The sequence below is a fragment of the Poecilia reticulata genome, chromosome 6 (assembly GCF_904066995.2).
Source record: "Poecilia reticulata chromosome 6, P_reticulata-male-v2, whole genome shotgun sequence".
Lineage (NCBI taxonomy): Eukaryota > Metazoa > Chordata > Actinopteri > Cyprinodontiformes > Poeciliidae > Poecilia > Poecilia reticulata.
In genome coordinates this window covers 12,526,985-12,549,228 of record NC_088835.1, presented here as the reverse complement: position 1 = coordinate 12,549,228, position 22,244 = coordinate 12,526,985, and the positions used below count along the sequence as shown (strand labels likewise).

General features: G+C 41.3%; 1 protein-coding gene across 2 annotated transcripts; it reads right to left on the bottom strand.

Annotated features, from left to right (window-relative positions):
- Positions 1–65: 65 nt before the first annotated feature.
- Positions 66–20,783, bottom strand: LOC103466314 (sodium channel protein type 4 subunit alpha B-like). 2 transcript variants are annotated; one of them, XM_081607934.1, is made up of 31 exons: positions 20,540–20,783; positions 18,848–18,998; positions 18,626–18,760; positions 18,186–18,303; positions 17,688–17,775; positions 17,069–17,194; positions 15,948–16,036; positions 15,208–15,468; positions 14,980–15,043; positions 14,768–14,909; positions 14,457–14,660; positions 13,775–13,871; positions 13,459–13,688; positions 13,045–13,116; positions 12,605–12,703; positions 12,160–12,507; positions 11,839–12,001; positions 11,570–11,724; positions 9,028–9,100; positions 8,719–8,873; positions 7,469–7,642; positions 7,163–7,273; positions 5,744–6,019; positions 5,614–5,667; positions 4,536–4,673; positions 4,357–4,461; positions 3,766–4,036; positions 2,168–2,720; positions 1,938–2,082; positions 1,727–1,804; positions 66–740 (listed from the first exon to the last, which is right to left on the bottom strand). In XM_081607934.1, the coding sequence occupies exons 1-31, from the start codon at positions 20,617–20,619 to the stop codon at positions 567–569; spliced, it is 4,929 nt and encodes a 1,642-aa protein (XP_081464060.1). In that variant the 5' UTR covers positions 20,620–20,783; the 3' UTR covers positions 66–566. The 2 variants fall into 2 exon arrangements, with proteins under 2 accessions (XP_081464060.1, XP_081464059.1); XM_081607933.1 differs by having other exon boundaries at positions 18,626–18,763; positions 20,540–20,782.
- Positions 20,784–22,244: the final 1,461 nt, after the last annotated feature.

Here is a 22,244-nt window from a genome sequence, read left to right as displayed (position 1 = left end):
CTCTTTGGCCCCACGGGGCCACCTGCAGAAGGATGAAGATAATTAAAAAAGACAAAATAAAACAATGATTTTATATTCATGTTTATTACTTTCTGGTTTTAATAAGCTAAACAGAAGCATAATAAAAGTACTAATAGTTTGGTGAATATGTATTTTTTTGTGATGTTTAGGTAAAAATGAAGCGTGTTGCTCTTGCTTTTGTAGGATCAGTAACTCTTCCTCCAGAGGTTCTGCTAGCAGCTGGTTTGTGTTCAGATCAGCTGATCAACAGATGTGAGTTAGTCTGTTAGTTACTGACAAAGGGCCACTTTTAGACCCAGAACGTGTTAGAAAAACACAAGATTACATAAGAAGTACTTTCACTTCCTGTTATGAGGAAAACATGATGTGAGATAATCAAAGTAAACCCAAATGGAGCAGTGGAAAATGTCACACATTTCCGATAATGGCATTAGTAGAAACTGGATCAGTTTCTACTTCCATCAGGACAACACCACAGTGGACGACCGTCCCAGTTGGAAAGTTTCTCTCCAAACATTTCTCGGACAGGAGAAGTCGTCAAGTGCTCATTGGGAAGACACCAACATGCCTGTGGCTTCGTCCTCAGGCTGGTCTGGAGCTCCATCGGCCCCATCGGGTCGATTCCGCACCTGGTGCTTCCGGAATGCTCTCTGGATCACTGCTGCTGCTACATCTTCCTGTTTCCTCTGCAGGGTGCTGCTGATTGGTTCATGAGACACCTGCAGAACAGAAGGGGGTCATCCCCGTGAGTCTCGGAAACACCACCTATGTCAACCAGCTTCATGATGTTTTATTTACACCTAATTTCCCTGAAACCCGTCCATGTAACTCAGTTTTAGAGACAGGATTAAACTTTTCCTGGAGTTCAGTCTGGCCTTCAAGTTTTCTTTAGAGAACAAAGGTTACCTCTCATGAAAGTGCTGTGTCTTTCTGGTTGAATGTCGACATTTGTCAACTATTTCCCACACAGTGAAAAGGCTGATTTCTAATTCTTTTAAGACGTTTCCTGACAACTTCATTTTAAAGGCCTCAAACAGCTATTTGGATCTAACTATGGTGTTATCTATCACTTCTACAGTCAGAAGTACCAAACTAAATCTCTGAGGTTCAATCAGTGCACATCTGATTCAAAATGCTGAGTAATGATGGTCCACTGTTCTTCCTTTAAATCCTAAAAAAAACACCTCTTTAGAGGTGCCCTGGATTAGTATGGGTATTTACTTGATGATTTTGACGACTGCATTTTATAAAATGTAATGTTTATTATATGTCCCATAATTGGTGACTGTATGACTTGTTCCTGAGGATGTGCTACACAAATAAACCTGACTTTACTTTACTAATAATAAGCTTTTAATATGACCCGCATGTAATTTAAGCCAATTGAAGAAGAATGCAAATCTTGTGCTTGTTACATTTTACAGAAAAAAAGGTATTTCCTTAAGTTTTTTTTCTTTAGAGTTTTTCATTGATGTTAACTTACTATGTTAAAACATCCAAATTTCCAAATATGTCAGAAAAACACAAAAACTTTTTTTATCCATTTTTTCTCTCTTTTTTTCCCCACTTGACAGAGTTCTGATTCTTGTGACCACTTCCAGCTGTGGATTAATAGGATGAAAATGTTAAAAAGTCTTATAGTGAACACTCACACAACATGTAAAGAGCACAATTTAATTAAGTTAAAAATAAAATAAAAGAGAACCTTTGTGGTATTGTTGCCTGTGAATTTCTTCTCTAGCTGGGCTTTAAGAGAGTCCATTTCCCTCTCTTCACCATATGTCTGCAAGACAACAACAACAATCATAACAATATTAATCATCGCCGTCGTTGTCATCATCATCATCATCATCATCATCATCATCATCATCATCATCATCATCATCATCATCATCATCAAGAGTTGGTTGTGTCACCTGAGTCATGAGTGCTTTCAGGACATCCAGGCAGCAGATCTGGTCTCCCGGGAGCAGAGGCAGATCCATGTTGATCAACCGGATGTTGTTTGGCTTAGGAATCCTCAGCGGATCCTGGAGCGCGTCACAAAAATCTGACAGCTCACTGTAGAAAACAACAGAGTTCAATAACGACCAACAGAGACTGACAGGGTTTACTTGGGTCCAGGCTGCATCAGGGAGAAACTCACCTGTACCGTATGACCTGTAAGGCTTCAGGATCAAACTCTCTCCAGGTGTTGTAAAACATCTGCAGAAGAACGGCGTCTTCAGCTTCCCTGCTGTTGAAGCTCTCCAGGATGACGGCAATGAAGAGGTGGACCACCAGCAGGAGGTGCAGCAGGACATAGGAGCAGAAGAAGACGACGCCTGCCGATAGGTTGGCCCAGTACCAAAGTGGGACGATTGTGGGCGGAGAATATTTTGTGCTATTCCACACCAGAAGGGACCAGGCCGAGGACGGGCTGAAGAGAATCATACTGATCATGCTGTCCCCAATTGTCCCAAAGTTGATCATGTAAAAAATACGCATCCCAACAAAGGAGTAGGTGTACACCACAAGGAGGAAGAGGAACCCAATGTTCATGAGTGCGGGAAGAGACATCATGAAGCCAGTGAGCAACATCTGTATCCTTCTGCCCAAACGGAAGAATGGGAGGACTCTGCTGATGCGAGCCAGCCGAAGAATAAAGAAGGCAGCTGGGCTGACAAAATATTTCTCTAATAATTCACTGAAGAACAAGCCTGAATGCAAAGAGAGAACAGTTTTAGTACTTTCTTCTAATTAAAGTTTGTTGGTTTTAAACCTCAAAAGATTGATGATCAAGAACATCTAACATGAGGTAATGATGTAATCACAGTCAGTCAGAGATAAAAGGATGAAAAATCTCAGAGACATTTTCAGTGAGAAGTCACAGCAGAGAAGTCAGGCGGTTTCTCACTAGCAGAAACCTTCTAGCAGAACTGTTTAAACAGACATAATTTGATTAATAGTCTTGGCTTTTACCAGAAGTGATCTGTTTCTTAACATTTAATTGTTAAAGCATATGTAATTCTAAAAATGTATCAAATTTTAATAACTGTACTGAGATTCTTTGCCAAAAAAATAATTTGACCCAGATTAAATCACCTGCCATTGAACTGAAGTTTGATCAAACCTTTGTTTTGATCATTTAAATTTCAAATGTTGTACAACCAGGTGGATGTCAAATATTTGTTTTGCCCTTCCTTCAATAATTCATTTCACCATCATTTAAAACTTATGAACTTTATAGGACTTAATTTGTCTTGCCCTTTTGAATATGTGTCTATATAACAAGTTTTTTTTTGTTGTTCACAAATTGTACAATTTTCCCCTTGATCAAAACCTGCGCTTGTGATCAATGGCATTGACGATATATTATTGGGCTCCTTCAGAAGTTACAATCTATAAATATATTAAATCATCCAATTTACTAGGGAGGTTAGTAAAGCAGCTACATTTATTTGGCGAGCCAGCCAGGAGACAACCTAGAAGATGAACTTAGAAAGTAATTCTTATTTTTTGTTTGTTTGTTTCATGCGTAATCAAATAAATCATTACAATAAAGCATGCTAGTATATAATCTATGTAAAAAAAATCTTCAAGTTTTCTGTAGCTTTACTGTCTGTGAATACAGCATGTTATTACAGCAGCTAATTATTGGGAGCAGTTCTGCTTGAAACCACCCTGGAGATGCTCAAACATATACAGTCACATTATAAACATGTCAGAGATCTAAAGAGATCCTACAAGCTGCCTGCAACTCACCTAAGATCATAAAGATGAGGACTACAAAGTCCAGGATGTTCAGGCCGAAGTTGAAGTAGTGCCGTCTGAGAGCAGTGATCTTCAGGAAGAACTCGATGCAGTACAGAATTATGAAGACAAACAAAAACCACATCAAAACCTCTTGTCCCTGCTCAGACAGATCGTCTGAATCCATCATCATCACCACTGCGTTCACAGAGATCAGCGCCACCACCAGGATCTCAAACAGCGGAGCGGTCATCAGGTCGAAGAGTCGAGCCTGGAACCGGTTCTGGTGACAAACAGGAGACAGGTAGCAGTCACTTCCCATTACTGCTAAAAGCCAATAAAGTTCAGGAACCTTCACAGAAAATGGAGCCTAGAACAGATAATTAGGTTATTTAATGTTTACTGTACTGGTTGGTTCTGGGGATAAAGTCGACGTCACACCAGGGACAGGCGTCAACAGTTTTAATGAGTTCAGGGTTACTCTGGGCTACAAATCTTGTTTTTATTTTTTACATGGTGCTTCAGGTGAAAGTTTTCCCTAACCCTGCAGATTTTAGAGTCTGTTCAAGCCTGGACTGTGACCTGAACACCATGTGACCTCACCGTTGGCCGTGGAGCAGCTTTCTCAGGTGACTTGGGGAACATCTTCCTGATGGTGCCGTGAAACTTCAGCTGCTCCTCTGTCATGAAAACATGTTTTCCTCCAGCGTGCAGAAACACAAGGAAGACTAATTAACTGACAGAAACCAGGTAGCCATGGCAACCACTGTAATAAAACTTATCTTGTTGCTCAGCTGATGGAGAGCATCGACAAAGAACCTGATGAAGAGATTGGCGCTGAAGAAGCAGCCAAAGACGATGAAAAGGACAAAGTACAGGTACATGACCGGTTTGGACTCATATTCGGGCTGAATGTCCACCTACAAACAAGCACAGACCAGTAACAATACAATTCCCATTACAGTTACTGGTACCACTAATTGGACATTTATTAAGACCACTTCCAGCTGTAAAACTTTTGTAGAAAATTGGAATTTTTCAATTTAACCATAGATGTGCTTTGGAAACTGTTTTAATATCTTTTTTCCCCACAGCATTTAGAATGTGAACAATATCAGAAGTTTTATTTTAGATTTAAAAATATAACCTATTAAAATAGGATTTTAGCTTTTATAGAAAGTTTTTTTGTTAAAACCATTACCATGTCGTGACAGTGTAATAGAAGACAGAAAATCTGAAAACAATTGATTTCCTCTGCCTTCTCTCTCAGTGAGAACTCCAGAAATAAACCATTTGGTCAGAAACAACTAACCAGAGCCAGGAGGAGGGTCTTAGCGCTGTCAATCACTCTGGCGTACTTGCTGCCCAAATGCTGCCCCTTTCTTTCTGCTACACTCCAACTACAATGCAGCCTGCCATGAATGCTCGGGGGATAAAAGGTTTTTCTGGAACGGTACCTTATGAATGCACATTTAGCAGCCCGTTCATAAGGTTGATTGAGATCGCTAAGACCCGCCTCCTGGCTTTGACTGGCCGTCTTTCTTCACACAGCAATCGTAGCTCAGTGAGGAGAAGGAGCTTGATCTTTTCATGACTCATCTGTCTCAAAACAAACTGTCACAACATGCTGACAGTTTTAACAAATGTTTAAAAACATATTTTTATAAAGGTTACATGCAGCTTTTAGAAAGTATTGAATATGATCTAGGTTGCACTCGATGGTAAGGGTATTTTGAAGGTACTTTTTGCATAATTTTAGCTCGGCATGGGCCAATGCCTTACAGCACTGTCCGCCATCTGCATGGCAGCAGACGGTGGAACTTGTCTCGACACAACAGCGCTACCCGGTGGTGCACTGACCTTCGTGGAGTCCACAGCTGCGTAGATGATTTCTGTCCAGCCTGTTGATGTGGCCTGCATCAAAGCACAGGTCTTCATTAGAAAAACATGAACTCACTTATAGGTAAAGCTGCTGGTTGAATGAACTGACCATGATCAGCAGAGAAAGTAAACCCATCCCCACGTGGTCAAAGTTGAAGTCATTGTACTTCCAGAAGATGCCTGTGGAGCTGTTGTCATTGAGCTCATAACACTGCGTCCTGTTATCCACTTCAAAGATTACGTCATCTGTGTGGTTGGAACAGTAAGCGAACTTTCCTGCAAACATGTTCACTCCCAGGATGCTGAAGATCAGCCAGACAAACACAACGACCAGCAGAGAGTTGCACATGGAGGGTGCGATGGCCGCCATGTCCCGAAGCACCACCTGCATGGAAAAAAGACGAGGAATCAGCCGGTGCTCAAACCAATCACAGCTGCTCTGTATCAAGAAGGCTACTGGTCATTCAGTCGACCGCACTTAAGAGTCCTTATATCTGGAAATATTAACTGTCTATTGTTCTGTGTCTTCTCTATCCATCTTTTCATCTGTCTAACCTGTCTCTATGTCTAGGTAACTTGTCTTCAGGTGTTTGTGTCCATCTGTCTCCCCAGTCTGTTCATTTGACCATTGGAGTCTGCAACCTTTACAATCCAAAGAACCACTTTTGTCCTCATTACAGCTAAATAAAACAGATTCTGAACCTCAAATATTACCTGACCTTTAGAGAAAAATACATCTTATAAAAAATATACAGTATATTTTTTATTAATAAAAAAAAATATACAGCAAACCTGTTGTAATTTTAAGGAGCAACCATTTTATTCATATTTTTAAGTTTTAATATAGAGAAAATCATAAAACCTTCTCAAAAAGATGATGGCTACGTTTTCTTAAATGGGATGGTTGATATATGCATGTAGTATCAGCCCCATAGCAAGAAAAATAGAGCTTGATAAAAATTATTGGTACTTTTAATCTCATTCTGTTGTGAAAATTTAATGTAATTATCCCATAAAAAACTTAAAAATATCTACATTTGTTACTATATCTAGTTTTAAAACTTCGGTTGTTTCTTTATCACTTTTAGTCAGATTTTTTAAGAGCCACTTGGGAACGTCCAAAGGTCCAGTTGTGGCTCCGGAGCCACAGGTTGCACACTTCTGGTTTAGCCTGTCTCTGTCCCTTAATCTGCCTTGCAAACTTGTCTGTCCATCTGATTCTTCTGTCCGTCTGTCTCTCCTGTCCATCTGATCAGATCTGCCTCCAGTGTTTGTCTGTCCCTCTTTTCAGTCTGTCTAGTTGTCTTACTATTCTGTTTGAAAAGTAAATCTATCCATTCCTCTTCAATAACCGATTGTCTGCCTCACCAGTCTAAATGTCACTGACATTTAGACTGGTGAGGCAGACACCAGTCTAAATGGTGTCTGCCTGCGTACAGGACAGACAGATGTTGGTCATCTGTCTGTCCTGTACGCCAGTCAGTCTTTCTAACCTGTCTTTGTTCAGAGGTCATGGTGTCTGTCTCACCCTCATGCCTTTGAAGCGAGACGGGACCCTCAAGGTCCTCAGCGCCCTCAGGGTCCTCAGGTATGCAGCAGAGTATCCCAGCATGACACCAACCGAGCTGAACAGAGATACCTGGAGGACAAACATACCTGCTGATGACACCATGGTACAGGTGAGCAGGAAGCAGTAGTTTAGGTTTCTGTTGCCGTTCTGTTAGTGGGATGATTCGTCTGTCTGCATGCCAAATCAAAAACCATTACTGTCGGTGTTCGTATCAGCACAGCTACAGTCACCAGAGCCAGACTAAAAATGTGTTTATGTTCTTACGTCTAAGATGAGAAAGTCGAGCCAGCACCAAAAGCTGCTGAAGTATTTCCTGAATCCAAAAGCAGTCCACTTGAGAAGCATTTCCATTAGGAACAGGAAGGTGAACACCTGATCTGCTTTGTCCAGAACCATCTGCAGGACTGGCCGGTGGAACAGCAGTGTGTCTTCTAACGCCTGAATGCAAACAGACTTGTGGTCATACGCTCCAGGCGGCCGGTCATGTCGCCACATCATCATTGGGTGCATTTACACTTTTAATGTTTTTATAACCAATTTGTGCATGTATTTTAAATGAAGACCCTCTGCCATTGGTCTAGGTGCAACATGGGGCAATATGTGTGTAGCACATGGGAATGCAAGGTAGATGCATGGCTTAGGGATAAGATGTGGGGAAATGAAATATCGGTAAAATATGGGGTCTGACCAGGATGTAAGCTTTGGAGTTTCAATGTGTGGGTAAAGCATGGTGTTCCCAAATGGGGGATATAAAACAAAGTTACAACATAGTCATAGATAATTTCTGTACGATGCCGGGGTCAAACCAACGTCAGACGTTTGACACTGGGGTACGATGTGGAGTTGAGACATAGGGATGAGAAGATACAACCCAAGAGAATGACATGGAGTCAAGACATGGGATATAACAAAGAGTTTATAAGACCTAATGTGTTGTTAAGACACAGGATGGATATAACATGGGTACAAAGTGGCACACCCCAGTCTATTAGCACACTAATTAGCTATTTACTGAGTCTGAACAGACTAGATTAAAGGCTACTGTTGAGTACATTTCTGATCTTAATTGAATGAGCTCTGCTCTCATTGACCTCACTAAAGTTTTTGAACAAAGTTTTCAGTACATTTCATTTCAACATCAGTATTGATTAACAGAACTGTATAAAAAGGTGAAGGAAAATTGGATGAAAGATATCTAAAAATCATCTGCCAGTCAGAGGCTGAATCACCGCCGAGGAAATGAGACCTTAACTCTGATCATGGGACATTTGTATTGTAATGTTATTCTGCTTCACCTTTTCACTTTCTCTGTTTAGTATTCGCAGCCCTTCACTTTTTCCACATTTTGTTTGTTACATCTAATTGAATTTAATTAATCCACAAATAAACCGCACTATGACAATGTGGGGAAAAATTTAGAGATTTTAACAATTCATTAAAAACAGAAAAGCATGTACTGATGGAACGAGCCAATATGATCTGATTATAAGTGGACGTGTTGTGCTTATGTTTACCAAAGCAGCGCTGCTCAGCAGGATGATAAAGATGATGAAGATTTCAAATAATCTGTGTTGTACGATGAGGAGACAAGCCTTCCTGAACTTATACCACCCCCTCCCTGCTCTCTTGGATGTGTCTATATCCTTGATCGGACAGCAACTGTAACAAACTGAAACGCAAAAGTATCGATCACCTGCTGCCCCGATCACTTCAGCATGTAACATTTAAGTTTATTCTGTTAAGGAATGAAGAAGATGAAACTGCATGATTAAAGATAAATTTTTACTTAAAATATCAGATTTTTGCACCACTGGTGGACATACTTGCACAGCAGCAATCTCCAGGTGAGTTTTCTGTCTGATTTTCGTTGTCCTGAAGCTTCTGCACATCACCAATCTGCAGAAACCCACACAGATTCCCACACTGATGTTAAAGTGATTTATTAAAGACAAAATGTTCAGTGTGCTGAACACTATATAGAACAAATAGATAAACAGTATGGACAATCCTGTACATAGACGTATTGTTTTGAACTCAGATGATTCTGTTGTCTGATGCTTCAGCACCTGGTGTGGTCGACCATGACAGACTAAGGAGAGCACTTATGCTAAGAAAGTCAAAGGACCTCATGCATGAAGCTATTACAGAACTGAAAATCTGCTTCTGTGACAGTCTGATGCAGAGATCCCCAAACTACGGCCCGAGGGCCTGGTCCGGCCCGCCTCCACATTTGGTCCAGCCCCCTGAACAATACCAGAAAGCATTCAGATTTTTTTTTCATTTACCTTATTTTCCGGACTATAAGCCGTTTATATGTGGATTTTTCTTCAACCACTCTATAGCTGGAAATGAATCATTGGAAGTCTCGGTTACTTGCGCGCCAACTCTGAGCCCACAAGCAGCAAAATGAGTAAGAAACAGATCAGATGTCTTTGGAAAGTTTCTTTGCAAAGGGGAAAAGGCCCAGAGAAGAAACAGGAGAATGGATTTATCCCGGACCGGTAGGTGAGTCCCACATTACAAGCCCGCTCTGCGTAACATGCGCGGCTGCTATGAGGCAATGATGCTTCAAACTGTTTTGCCACGTAGAGACCCAACACGCACATGCGTGCTTATATCACAGACCCCAGGTGTGACATAAGCAACACACCTCGGGTGTCATTGTCTCCCATCACTCCCAGATGGGACCGTCTCGTTGCAGAGAAACAATCTCAGGGCTCCCGTTAGTCAGTTAAATGTTCACAAAAGTGAAATGTTCATTTTTGTGGCGCATCTGTATCTTATTTTGAAGGGATATATATAAACGTTACCATAGCAACCAGAGTCAGAGCGTTTGGGCAGTGGTCGAGAGGAGAGTAGAGCTTGTGAGTCTTAAGTCTGGTTTAGACAGAAAGATTTAAGAATTGTCGGCCGATTCTCCAAACCTCTGTGACCACAGAGCTGATAAAAATATAACAGGTTCGATCGGTTCATGTGTCCAAGGCAGGAGCAACACGAACCAATTCCAGTCACGAACATCCCGATTCCAGAGGATAATCCAGTAAAACTCCCAACATAGCGGGAATTTAGAATAACCAAACACGGATGACGATGTAAAAACAATAGTGATAGTTTGTGGACTCATTTTAAAGAGATAAAAGCGTAACAAAAAGAAAAGGCGGTGGATAAAAGTAGACAGGAGCAGCCGCTCTATTTGCGGCACTATGATTTGGAGGTGAATATGTTTTTTCGTAATTAACATTTTTAACTGAATAAACATAATAATGACCTTTAGATTTATTCTCCTCTGTTCTTACGTCACCGCGCTTTTTATTGGCTACCTGTCGCATACAGGTTGTATTCTCGTTCTAAGTCAGGGAAAACCCCACAGGCTGCGATAAAAGGGCCAAGACAACCCAAATAGGGCATATTCAGTATTTATTGGGAACACCAACATGCAGAGGCCTTATCTGACTGTTCACCCCCCTGGTCGGTGGGAGCGGCAGATATTTCTGCGGCTTATATGTGTATCTTTACTGGTTAAAAAAAAAAACAAAAAAAACTTTGGGGTTGTGGCTTATAGTCCGGTGCGGCTCATTGTTCGGAAAATACGGACTATAGTCCTTCCTGGATTTATTCTGTGAAGAACCCAGAGAGGGTTATTTGATTGTGGTTTCTGGAAAACAATACATTTTTACATTTAGGCATTCCTACAATTGTCACACTTTTTCTGTTACAAACTGACTCCGGCCCCCCAGCAGAGAAGGAAAAAGTTATGTGGCCCTCACAGGAAAAAGTGTGGGGACCCCTGGTCTGATGCATCTGAGATACACAAAGAAGTCACATGTCCTGTCCCCCCAGCTCCTTTTAGGCTTTATAACCACCGCTTCTCCCAACAAACTTGATAAATGTTTACAACCTACGGTACTGTTATTTGCAAGGTTTTCCATTTTTTTCAATTAAAAGGAGAAAACATGCTCCTCCCCTTTTTAGTTTCTCTCCTTTGGTTTCCTATATAAGTCAGATATGAATTAAAATTCTTCTGTAGAGAGAATTTTAATGAGGTGCTCTTGTCCATAGTTTCTGAGAGTAGAATGAGGGGCAGGTTGTTCAGGTGTCAAGCTCCTCTCTCCTGCGACTGTGGCTCTATAGGTAGTGTAGTTGTCTTGTGATCAGAAGGTTGTGGGTTCAATTCCAGCTTTCTCCTGCCACACATTGACACTTCAGTGCAACGTGCTTTGAGTGGTCAAAATAATTGGAAAAGCACTATATAAGTTCAGTCTACTAACCAGCTGCTTTAAAATGTTCATCCACTGCAGTTGATCTTGTGATCTGTAAAAAGGCTTCTATATGGAAGATGTTACACAAGTATAATGTTTTACTCACTTTCTGCTTCTTCTCTTCTTTGTTTGTGTCAGCTTGGATTTTGAATTCATTCCCAGGAGACCCGCTGAGTTCCACCACGCTTGAGTCTTTGACTGAATCATTACTGACAGGCGTTAAAGCCAGATAGTGCTGTCTGTCTTTGTTCTTTGACTCAACTGTTGGTAAAAATATGCAGATAATCCTCAGTGCTTGAACACAGACCTCAGAAAACCAAAGTTTACTGTGACACCACAACAATCAGGAACCCTTGAAGAAAATAAGAAACTCACCTTTCTGATCGGTGTCAGCATAGGTCCTTCTTCCTGTTAGAGCCCTAAAAGACTCCAGGATCCAGGATCCAGCATGACGTTTATTAGGTCCTTGTCCTGCTGCAGCGCCTGGTTTATTAGCACAGGATGGGCTCAAGAGCAGATAGAGAAACAAATTCACCACCTGAAACAAAACCAGGAACACAGACACACTCCAAAATGTGACAGAGAGCAAATGAAACCTGGAGCAACCAGCAGAAGAACCACCGGCATTGTCACTGATCTGTTTGTGCAGGTAATTATTCTTGGCACTTTGTTAGATTTGTTAGAACAGAGACTCACCAGGAGGTTTCCGATAAGCACAACTGCCATGTAGTAGATGACACAAAGGCCCTTGTTGGAGATCTTCATGCAATCCCACATGCACTCAATCCACTCGCCACTGAGGACTCTGAAGACGAGTAGGAAGGTGTGGGAAAAGTCCATCATGTGCCAGCGTGGAAGCTCGCAGCGGGAGGAGAGCATGCAGACATTTTCTTGATAATTCTGCTGAAAGAGCTGTGTGCCGACCACGGCAAACATGAAGGCCACGAAGACCAGAACCACACTGAGGTTTCCCACTGAAAACCAGGTAATCTTCATCAGCAAGCGCAAGGCGGACCACCAACGACCCAACCTCAGTGGTCGCAACTGGACGAAGATAGCAGTGACAGGTCAGAACAGATCAGCGGGGGAAAACGTATTTATTTAACACCGGTGATGGTGGTGATGTCATCATCATACTGACCAATGCCACTGAGAACAGAGACAGACCCTCGATGCCAGACAGGAAAAAATCCAACAGGCTGAGGATGACGATGATGAAGTCAAAGATGTGCCAGCTCACCTGTAACCATGGCGATAGATTCAACAGCACCATTACAAACACCTTACGTAAAAATCACAAACTGCATGTAAAGGACATGTTTGTGACCAGACTCAGAATAAAACTTCCTCCATTCAGCTGTCCGGCTACCAGTCAATGTTTGGTGCTAAGAAAAAATAATAATAATTGGATTGAATTAACAAAAATATACATGCATGGCAGCTCTGAGTTTCCAAAAAGCATGATACCGAAACTTCTATTAGATAAAAGATGTTTCAGTATCAAGTGAGGTCTGGGAATTGATGTTGACAATGTTGGACTGATATTCAACAAGAAGGTTTAATTTTATTCACTTCTCTCACCTTGAAGTAGCCTTTAATGCCCAGAGCCAGAACTTTGAGGAGAAGTTCGGCTGTGAAGATCGCAGTGAAGACCTGGAGGTCAGAGATCAAAGGTCACTTTGAATCCATCTTCTCATCAGCTTAGGTATCTAACGAAAGAGCGGCATAACTTGGACCAGAAGTGTAAAACTGTGCTAAAACCTGACTGAAACTACTAAAATTAATATGAAACTGAACAGAAATTGTGATGACAAGAAAACCTGAGTCAAGGTGGACTAAGCCTGCCTGAAAACAGAACTCAAACTAGCCTAATACGGCACAGAAAAGAAACTAAAACCATAAAAATAGAGTGAATTGAAAATCACGCAAAAGTGACACTGATGTGCTCCAAAACTGGACCATATATATCAAATAAATCCCATCTGTATCACTAACCAGATGCAAATTGGCCAGCTTCCATTGAAAATCCATCGTCATTCTATGATGTTCCACTGCCATGAAGACAGTGTTGATGATGATGCAAACAATAATTCCCAGATCAAAGAACTGACTCAGGACAAAGGGGCGGAGCTTCAGTTTGAGCCATTGGGAGCAGATGCAGCATTCGCCCTGCAAGATTCTGTCTGCGCAGGAGCAGCAGGAAGGCTGGACCTCGTCCTTAGTATCTGAAGCACAAAGGTTACAGTAAGACCTGCAAGAACTTCCTACATCTGAAAGGTCACTGCGCTTATCCGAAGCAACCGTCATTTACCTTCCACAGTGATGTTCTCCTGATCGAGAGTCCTTGCTGCTGGTTTCTTCTTCTGTGGTGAGTTATGTCCTCCCAGCAGCTTTGTCTCACCAGTGACCTGTTGACCGAGGAAATGTTCACTAAATATACGTGAACGAACCAGATCCCTGTTATACTGTTAACATATGCTCTGCACGCATTGTTTGTTGTGACACAATTTATTTCAGCATTGAATGAAGACATTTTTTTTATCAACAGCAAATGACACACAAGGCCCACGAGAGGTGAGCAATTACAACAAAATAATTGCTCAACTGAATCAAAGGCAAATGTTTCTATAAAGCATATTTACGTTTATACCAAGTCTTTTCTTGACTACTGTTTTGCCAAACAAGGAAGTGGAACCTTTAATTTCTACACTTTTCCAAATTAGGGTTGAATTTTACCCCAACTTAGTGGTTTTGCCAGCAGTCAAGCAAGTAAATATATTGTCATGCTGTAATTAATTATATTTTTTCTATTAGCCAGAAAGGACCCTGTATCGTCTAGAAAGATTTGCCACTTTATCAACAGTGGCATTGAGTATTTTTTCTTATTACCTGTGTCAAGTTCGTAATTTTTGAGCCAGAAGCCTGCAGGTGGGAAATTGGAGAAGGTAGGAAGCCATTCATGCATAAGCAGCCAATGAAAAAGAGAAGCTCACCTCATTGTCGACTCTCTTCGTCAGCACCTTCACAATCCAGCTAAACTCTTCTTCTGTCTTTTTGGCCTCAGCAGCCTCAGCCTTTTCCTGTTTCACCAGTGCTATGGCAACCGCTGCCACAGAGAGGCTGACCACCAGGAAACATCCAGGGAAGAAGATGAGCACAAACACACTAATATTGGCCTTACCTGCTGCTTGCAATGTCTGAGGGATGACAGGGTGGTTGTACAGGTTAGACATGGAAGATTACAACAAAAAGAAGCTCAGTGGACCAGACCCGGTTTCTAAATTGGGATTAGTTTGGTCCTCACCAGCTGCAGCAGGACGTCCAAGCGATCCTGCATCGCGATCCTGACCACAGCCAGCAGAGACCAACCGAACGTGTCAAAGCTGGTAAATCCATACTCCGGGTTCCTCCCTGTCTTTATGCAGGTGAAACCCATTGGGCAGCGTCTGAACACATCATCACATGCTGTTACAGCTATTACAGGCTTCTGAGAAAGCTGCAGTTGTGTTTACATACCTAGAATCTGAGGAGTTCCCACATAGCATACGGTCAGACTGACCAGGCATGAAATAAAGGTTTTCTGCCAGACAGAGATGTGAACTTTCATTAGTGTAATGTCCAATGAGGGTGTTGCAATCCTTCCAGAAAAAAAAACAAGCCAACAAACAAACAAAAAAACATCTGAAAGATTATAAAAGTGCTTTGATAAACCTAGACAGATGAGAATTTCAGATGTCATCATACCTACGTTGTCGATATAATCCTCGAAAACAAAGTTGTCGTAGAAATTAATTGTCTTGTTGGTGAGGAAGTACTCGGGTTGCTCAGTGGTCGGTGTGTCCATCATTCCCGATGGAGAAGAATTGACACATTTATGCTTGAGGACACCCATGAAAAACTGCATGCCAAGCAGAGCTAAGACACTCAGGACGAACACCGTCAGGACCGTGGCAACAGCCAGCCACTTCAACGACTGCACAAGCCTTTCAGCTGTCTTCTTCAGACCTGGGGTTGGAGCACACGGGGACATGTGCTGAGACATCAAATGGGTCTCCTGACGCCTCTTGCATCCGACACGCTCTCACAACACACAAACACTGACGCATACTGACAATGACAGATCTCCACATCCTGACATGCACAAAGTGACTCTCCTGATTCACTCACACTAACGCCGATGCAAACTGACTGAACTAAACCAACTCAGATTGACCCTTGTTCACACAGACATACTGGCACATTGTTGTCTTTTTTTTATCCCATTCAGACAATGTATCAGTGTCTACCGATTTGCATTAGCTAACCTAAACCTGAATCCTAACTTTCACCAACATACACACAGCCCTAATTTAAATTCACTTCACACAATTTAGCTGAAAAACATCCACTTTCCATCACATTAGGACTGGACTTTATTCGTAGTTTTTATGATTTAAGCAACTATATCTAAAAGGAAGTTCTATAAAGGTAACAAAAACACTCACCTGGCAAGTAGCTGAAGAGCTTCAACACACGAGAAATCGTTTTCAAAGCAGCAAACTCCCTCAAACCAACAGACAACGCAATAACAGATCTGAAACACAGACACCTTCATCATAAACCATCATCATAATGAATAAATTTGCTTTTCTCTACACCTACACCCCCTGTTCAGAGGTGACCTCTGATAAATAGTCACAGGAAGTTGACGAAGGTTTGCTGAGTTGCTCTAAGGTTGCAGACAGGGATGCACTCTGCCAGTGGTTTCATGAATGTCTTGGCTGCATGTGTGACTTCTTCAGAACTCATGTAAAATACTACATGAGGTTCTACTTTACAGTAGACCCTCATTGCATAGCCATCAACATCTACAACACGTGTGTCAAACTCAAGGCCTGGGAGCCAAATCTGGCCTGCCGAGGCTTTTTATGTGGCCCTCTAAACTCTAAATTACACCAACAAGTCCCCCCAGTTTTTTTACAAATATGCAAAATTCACACAAAATCAACAGATCCCCACATTTTTTGTGATTTTTACTGCAGATTTTTCTTAAAAGTGGCCAAAAACATTGGGTTTAACTGACTGCTGCCTCAGACTTACTTGATGTTAAGTTACAGTCCGTGATTTATATGGAGAGTAATAATAAGTCACATTTAACGCCAAATATTGTAAAAATTTCTTACAAATATTTCTAAATTGGCATAAAAAATTGTGATATTGATTGCCAAAAAACCCCCACAAAATCAATCTCAAAAACCTGGATGAAAAGATTATCATTACTACCGTATTTAATTTTAAGAAATGCTAATTGAATGCTGAAACAAAAACAGCTATTTATTGATATTTTAACAGTTCAGTGATTTTATCAATACATTCTGGCACAATCGGTCCTTTAAGAACACTGAGATTTTTGATATGGCCCAAAATGAAAATGAGTTTGACAACCCTATCTACGACCACTCTTTGAAAAAAAATGGGTTAATTTGAGTTACAACATTTAAATTTACTTTGTGACTAATAAAGTATTTTTGAATTAAACCAAATTATTTCAGGTATTTATCGGATCTTTTTTAGGTGTGTCTCAGGTGTGTGTATCTCATCCATGTGTGTGTTTTATTGTCTTTACGCAGTGATGTTGAGGACATCCAGCCAGTTCCAGGGATCTCTGAGGAAGGTGAATCGTCCAAAGCAGACGCCTCGCGACAAAAGCTTCAGGATGACCTCACCAGTGTAGATAATCATGAACACATACCTGTCCACACACAGGCGATGTAAAACAAAAATATATAAGATATAACCGTTTTTAGACAGTCAAAAGCTACAAACATGAGTAGGAAAAGTTTTATTCAGACTGATTGTGACTTTAACCCAGCTGATTCCACATTTTCTCTTATCTCAAAGGATTAATAGCTCAGGGGTTTCACAGCACAGAACTTTAACAAAGTGCACAAAGAAGCCATTAAATCTGTCAATAACTCCAGATTCACAAATATTATTTGCTATTCTGAGTTCACACTTAAAATTAGTTCATTTGTTTCGCTCTTTCCAGACTATTTTACAGTTTCCTTGGGCTTCAGATGCATTTTAAAATGTGCGTGTTGTTTTTAACTTGCATTTGAAGAACCTATTTCAATCTTTAAATAGGTTACAATTTTTTCATAATTGATATTTCAAATATTTTTTTTATTACTGGAAGAGCAACAGCCCACTTATACAGGCGTCTGTTTGTGCCACTGTGTACTCACTCCACGTTTATGGTCCACAACATGTGAGGCATTGTCATGAAAACACAGTTGGTCACAATCGTCAGGATGAAGAAGAGGCTGAATACAGTGTTTATGTTAAGAAAATGTATATGTTACTAAAATAGCACAAAAGCACACAAAAACAAACAAAACTGAAGCAAAAATACATGAATTTAGCACAAACACAGACAAAACAAAGCATACCATACCTGAGCAAAAAACATACAAAACTAGGACAAAAACACATAAAAAGAAAAAAAAACACACAGAAACCACAAATCCATAAATAATCAACACAAAATACACAAAATCAAGCGAGAGAAAGCACAAAATCAACACATCAAATACAAGAAGCAACTGAAAAAACACCAACCAGGGCAAAGCCCACCCAAAGCATTTAAACATTGAGCAACAGTATCAAAACACACAATAGTCAGAAAAGACAGAAAACCAAACAAAAACGAGGTGAGGGATCTGGTTTTGGTTGCGAAGGATATGGGTGAAGGAGAATCTTGATGGCGGAGGATCTCAAACAGTTGAATGGGCTGAGCAGGTAACAGGCCGGATCAGCATTAAACCTGTGGATCAGCTTCTTTTTACAGATGACGGTGAAGGTCTGCGGAAAATAATGTCAAAGTAAATTCAACACACTCAGACGACTGACATCATTCCAATGACAATAAATCTGTTATGTTGTGCACGTCATGTGATTTAAAATGGTCAGCCATTATATCAGACAGATTCTGACTGATTGTTGCACAGTTGGGTAAACACATTTTTCTTGTAAATTCAAAAAGATGTTTGGTTTGGTTTGTTTGATGTAAAACCAGTTTCATCCTTATCGTCAGTTATCCAGGATCCAGAATAAAAGTGATTTATTGATTTATTGATTTATTTTTATTTATTTTTGCCCTCCAGAAATGAGAAGTGAGACAAACCTTCTGTGATTGGTAGAAGGGATCCAGATCCTCCAGAGGCGTGCTGAGAAGCTCTGGGGGCGGGTCCCCGTAAATAAAAGGGAGAGGTTTCCCCGCCTGCAGGTGACTGGCTGGCTTGCTCTGGTCTTTCTCTGGCTTCTAGCATGAATTCAGGTAGTGAGAGTTGGGGTTTCTCCAGGAGGATCCGTTTGCTCTAATCTATAGTTAAATGTGCTCTCGTACCTTTTTGTTCTTCTCTGCTTCTTGTTGGATCTCTTCCAACGAGGCTGGCATGAAGCGCCTGAAGACCTCCACGCCAACAGGGGGCAGCAGAGATGTCATCCTCTGGTTTTGTAGCTCCAGCCGAACTTCGTGGTTGCCATGTAACTGGTTTCTGTGGGGACATTACAAAGCATGGACTTTAAAACTGCGAGAGAGAAGAGCTTCAATGTAGTTAGGTTCAAATTTTGAGTCGGGTATTAATACTAGACGACATCCGCCTTCCCTTAATAACAAGACAAGTAAACACAAATTGCGTCATTTCTGTTTAAATGAGGATGTTATCAAGAGAGAATAAGCCCTGTGTGGAAAAAGTGACTGATCCCTATACCTAATAACTGCACCATTAAGAGCAACAACTACAACCAAGCGTTTGTGATAACTTGTTGTGAGTCTTTTATAGATATGGAGGAATTTTTGCTATTCATCTTTGCAGAATTGATCTAATTAAGCAACACAGTTCGTTTTGAGCACGAACTGCCTTTTTAGGGTCATGCCACAGCATCTCAATAGGATTCAAGTCAGGGCTTTGACTAGGCCACTCCAAAATCTTTGTTTTTTGTTTTTGGTCAGCCATTCAGAGGCGGGCTTGCTGGTGTGTTTTGAAACATTGTCCTCCTGTAGAACCCAAGTGGGATTGATTTTGAGGTCAGAATTCATGGTTCCATTTAGCAAGTTTTCCAGGACCTGAAGCAGCAAAACAGTCCCAGAGCATCACACTACCACCACCATGTTTTACTGTTGGTTTTGATGTCCTCTGTCACTTTAGAGATGCAATGGGACACACACCTTCCAAAGAGTTAAACTTTTTGTCTCGTCAGTTGACAGAATGTGGCACTGGCCCCCCAAAACCACATGCTAGTGTAGCCAATCCACAGAAGGATGGATTCATTTCTGTGTTAGATCATTTTATTCACATCAGCACAAAGCTGGAGAATGGAAATGTTTTACGACTGCTTCTCAGTAACTGATGATGAAGCAATGAAAAGGAAGAAAGCTCGGTGACTGCTCAGACTCTGCAGACCTCGCCTGGCCAACTTCTACCAACGCACTGCTGACAGTTTCTCTGCAGGACTGGAGCTGTTCTGAATTATCTGCGGTCCTCCCTGCACTTATAGGTGAGCTTCCATTCCTCACATCCTGAAAACGTGCTCCACATCCGTCTGTCTCCCCTCGGGGTGCGACCGCGCTCCACAAAAAGGCTGCAGAACAGATCGTTCCCAGAAGTCAGCCAGAGCATCAATTAGTTTTCCAGATACAAATTTATGAATTTTTCTTTTTTTTTGCAGCTTTTATATTTGATAGCAAAGCATCCCCACACACTCTGTGCTCCAAGGTTCCCATCCTGTTTTAACACTGCACATCTGAAAACACTTTCAGTTTCTTTGTTCTGCAGGATTTTAGATGTGATCCGTTTCAGACAAACTGTTTTGGTGTGATTGATTTGCTATCAGTTTTTTTGATCCTTTACCAGCAAAGGCGCAATATTGAAAGCCCAAAGTGGGGCCCCATCACAGGCAGACAATGAGGGAAACCCACAGAGCAGAATCAGAACACACAATATGGGAAAGATGACATGATGATGAATTCAGCCTCCAGAATTTAAGGTTCTTCAAAACAGAACGGAGCAGAGAAAGTTTCTGCAGACGGACTCACCTCTGGGGGGGGGTCAGCTGTGTTTTCATCAGATGCTCAGCTTGCTGCAGCCTGTTGCTCCAAAACTCAAACCAGGACATTTTCTACAACTTAGTTAAGTGCTGATCAGTCTCCGTCTCACTGTCCCGGTTCGTCTGTCCCAGCTTCTTGGCTTCCTGCAGCTGTTCTCCTCTATGAGCCTTCTAGGGCCTCTGCACTTTTCAAACAGGACTCTTTGTTTTTCTGTGCGTGGGAGGAGCTTCTGAAACCCCAAGTGTAAGAAGCTCCTCTATATCAGTGTGGTTCCCAACAGTGGCCCTCTGGGCACAACGCGTTACATGTTCCAGGTGTTTCCCGGCTCCAATACACCCAAACTAAATTACTGGGTTAGTAACTTTTACTAAACTGCAACAATCAGAATCTATCCAGGCTCGACATAGTTCATAGTTAGACTAAACACTGGAGCTCAAAAACAGAATGTTTAACAGAATCCATCTTTTACGTTACTTGGATCACAGGCAGCACTGAAATCTGTTAATGAATTTAGTAAAACATTGACAGGTAGTTTTAGTCAAATGTTTAAACTGAAACAAGAATTAAAAGTCTTATAGTTCTGTTTCAGAAATGATTTTGCAGCTCTTTTTATTGCTTCAGGTCCTCCAACCTCAAAGATGGCGTACTGTTGGAAAACATGCAAAAAACTGCTCAGTAATTTTAAGTTCAATAGCCGTAATCCTGTTTTTCCCATGAGTTGAGAGAGCGGTACAAGTTTGACATGCAGGTGTTTTTTTTTTATTCATAACATGCTCATAAAATATGTTTTTAAACAATTTTACAATCCTTTCACAATGTTTGATTAACCTTTAAGAGATGCCTGACTCTTTTTCTAAGCAAAGTTTTTTTTTAAATCTAAATCTTTCCAGGGGCATGAATAATTTTTGGCTCAAATCAAAAGCAGAAAAACATTCCTCGGTTTGTCCCAAGAATATCGAATCACCTGAGAGGCAACAATGTTGAACTCAGGTTCTCTGACCTGTTTGTTTGAGATAAAGAGATTTATTAAAGTTTCTCCTCGTTGCGTTATTGCCGATCGGCAATAACGCGTTATTGCCGATCAGGACAGTCAGAGACCGTCCTGATCTCTGACCAGGACGGTCAGAGATCAGGACGGTCTCTGACTGTCCTGATCGGCAATAACGCGTTATTGCCGATCGCGTTATTGCCGATCGGCAATAACGCGTTATTGCCGATCAGGACAGTCAGAGACCGTCCTGATCTCTGACCAGGACGGTCAGAGATCAGAGTTGGAACCAGATGGTGAAACCCTTGAGCAGCTTCAACATCTAAATGTTCATCTAAATCAGATGTGGGAATTTAACTCCCATATTTGATCCTGGACTGGAGTGCGTCGGGTTCATGATCAGTGATTGGTCAAGATATTGAAAGACTTTTTTATTTCAAAGCTAGAAGTTCAGATCTAGTTACTTTACGATGTGTTCATGGTCAGTCTTTAAGGGTCGGTATCCTGCGTTTTTTCCATTCTCTCTCTGGTTCAACACCTGGATCAAATGATGGCTTGTTAGGCCTCTGCAGAACACAGACATGCTGAGGAGGGAGAGAGCTAAAGCATGTTCTCTGACCCGAGAGGTTTTCCAGATTCAGACTTGATGAGAAAAATGTTTATGTCAGTTGTTAGTGGAATTGTGCCTTGCCCTTTAATGACTTG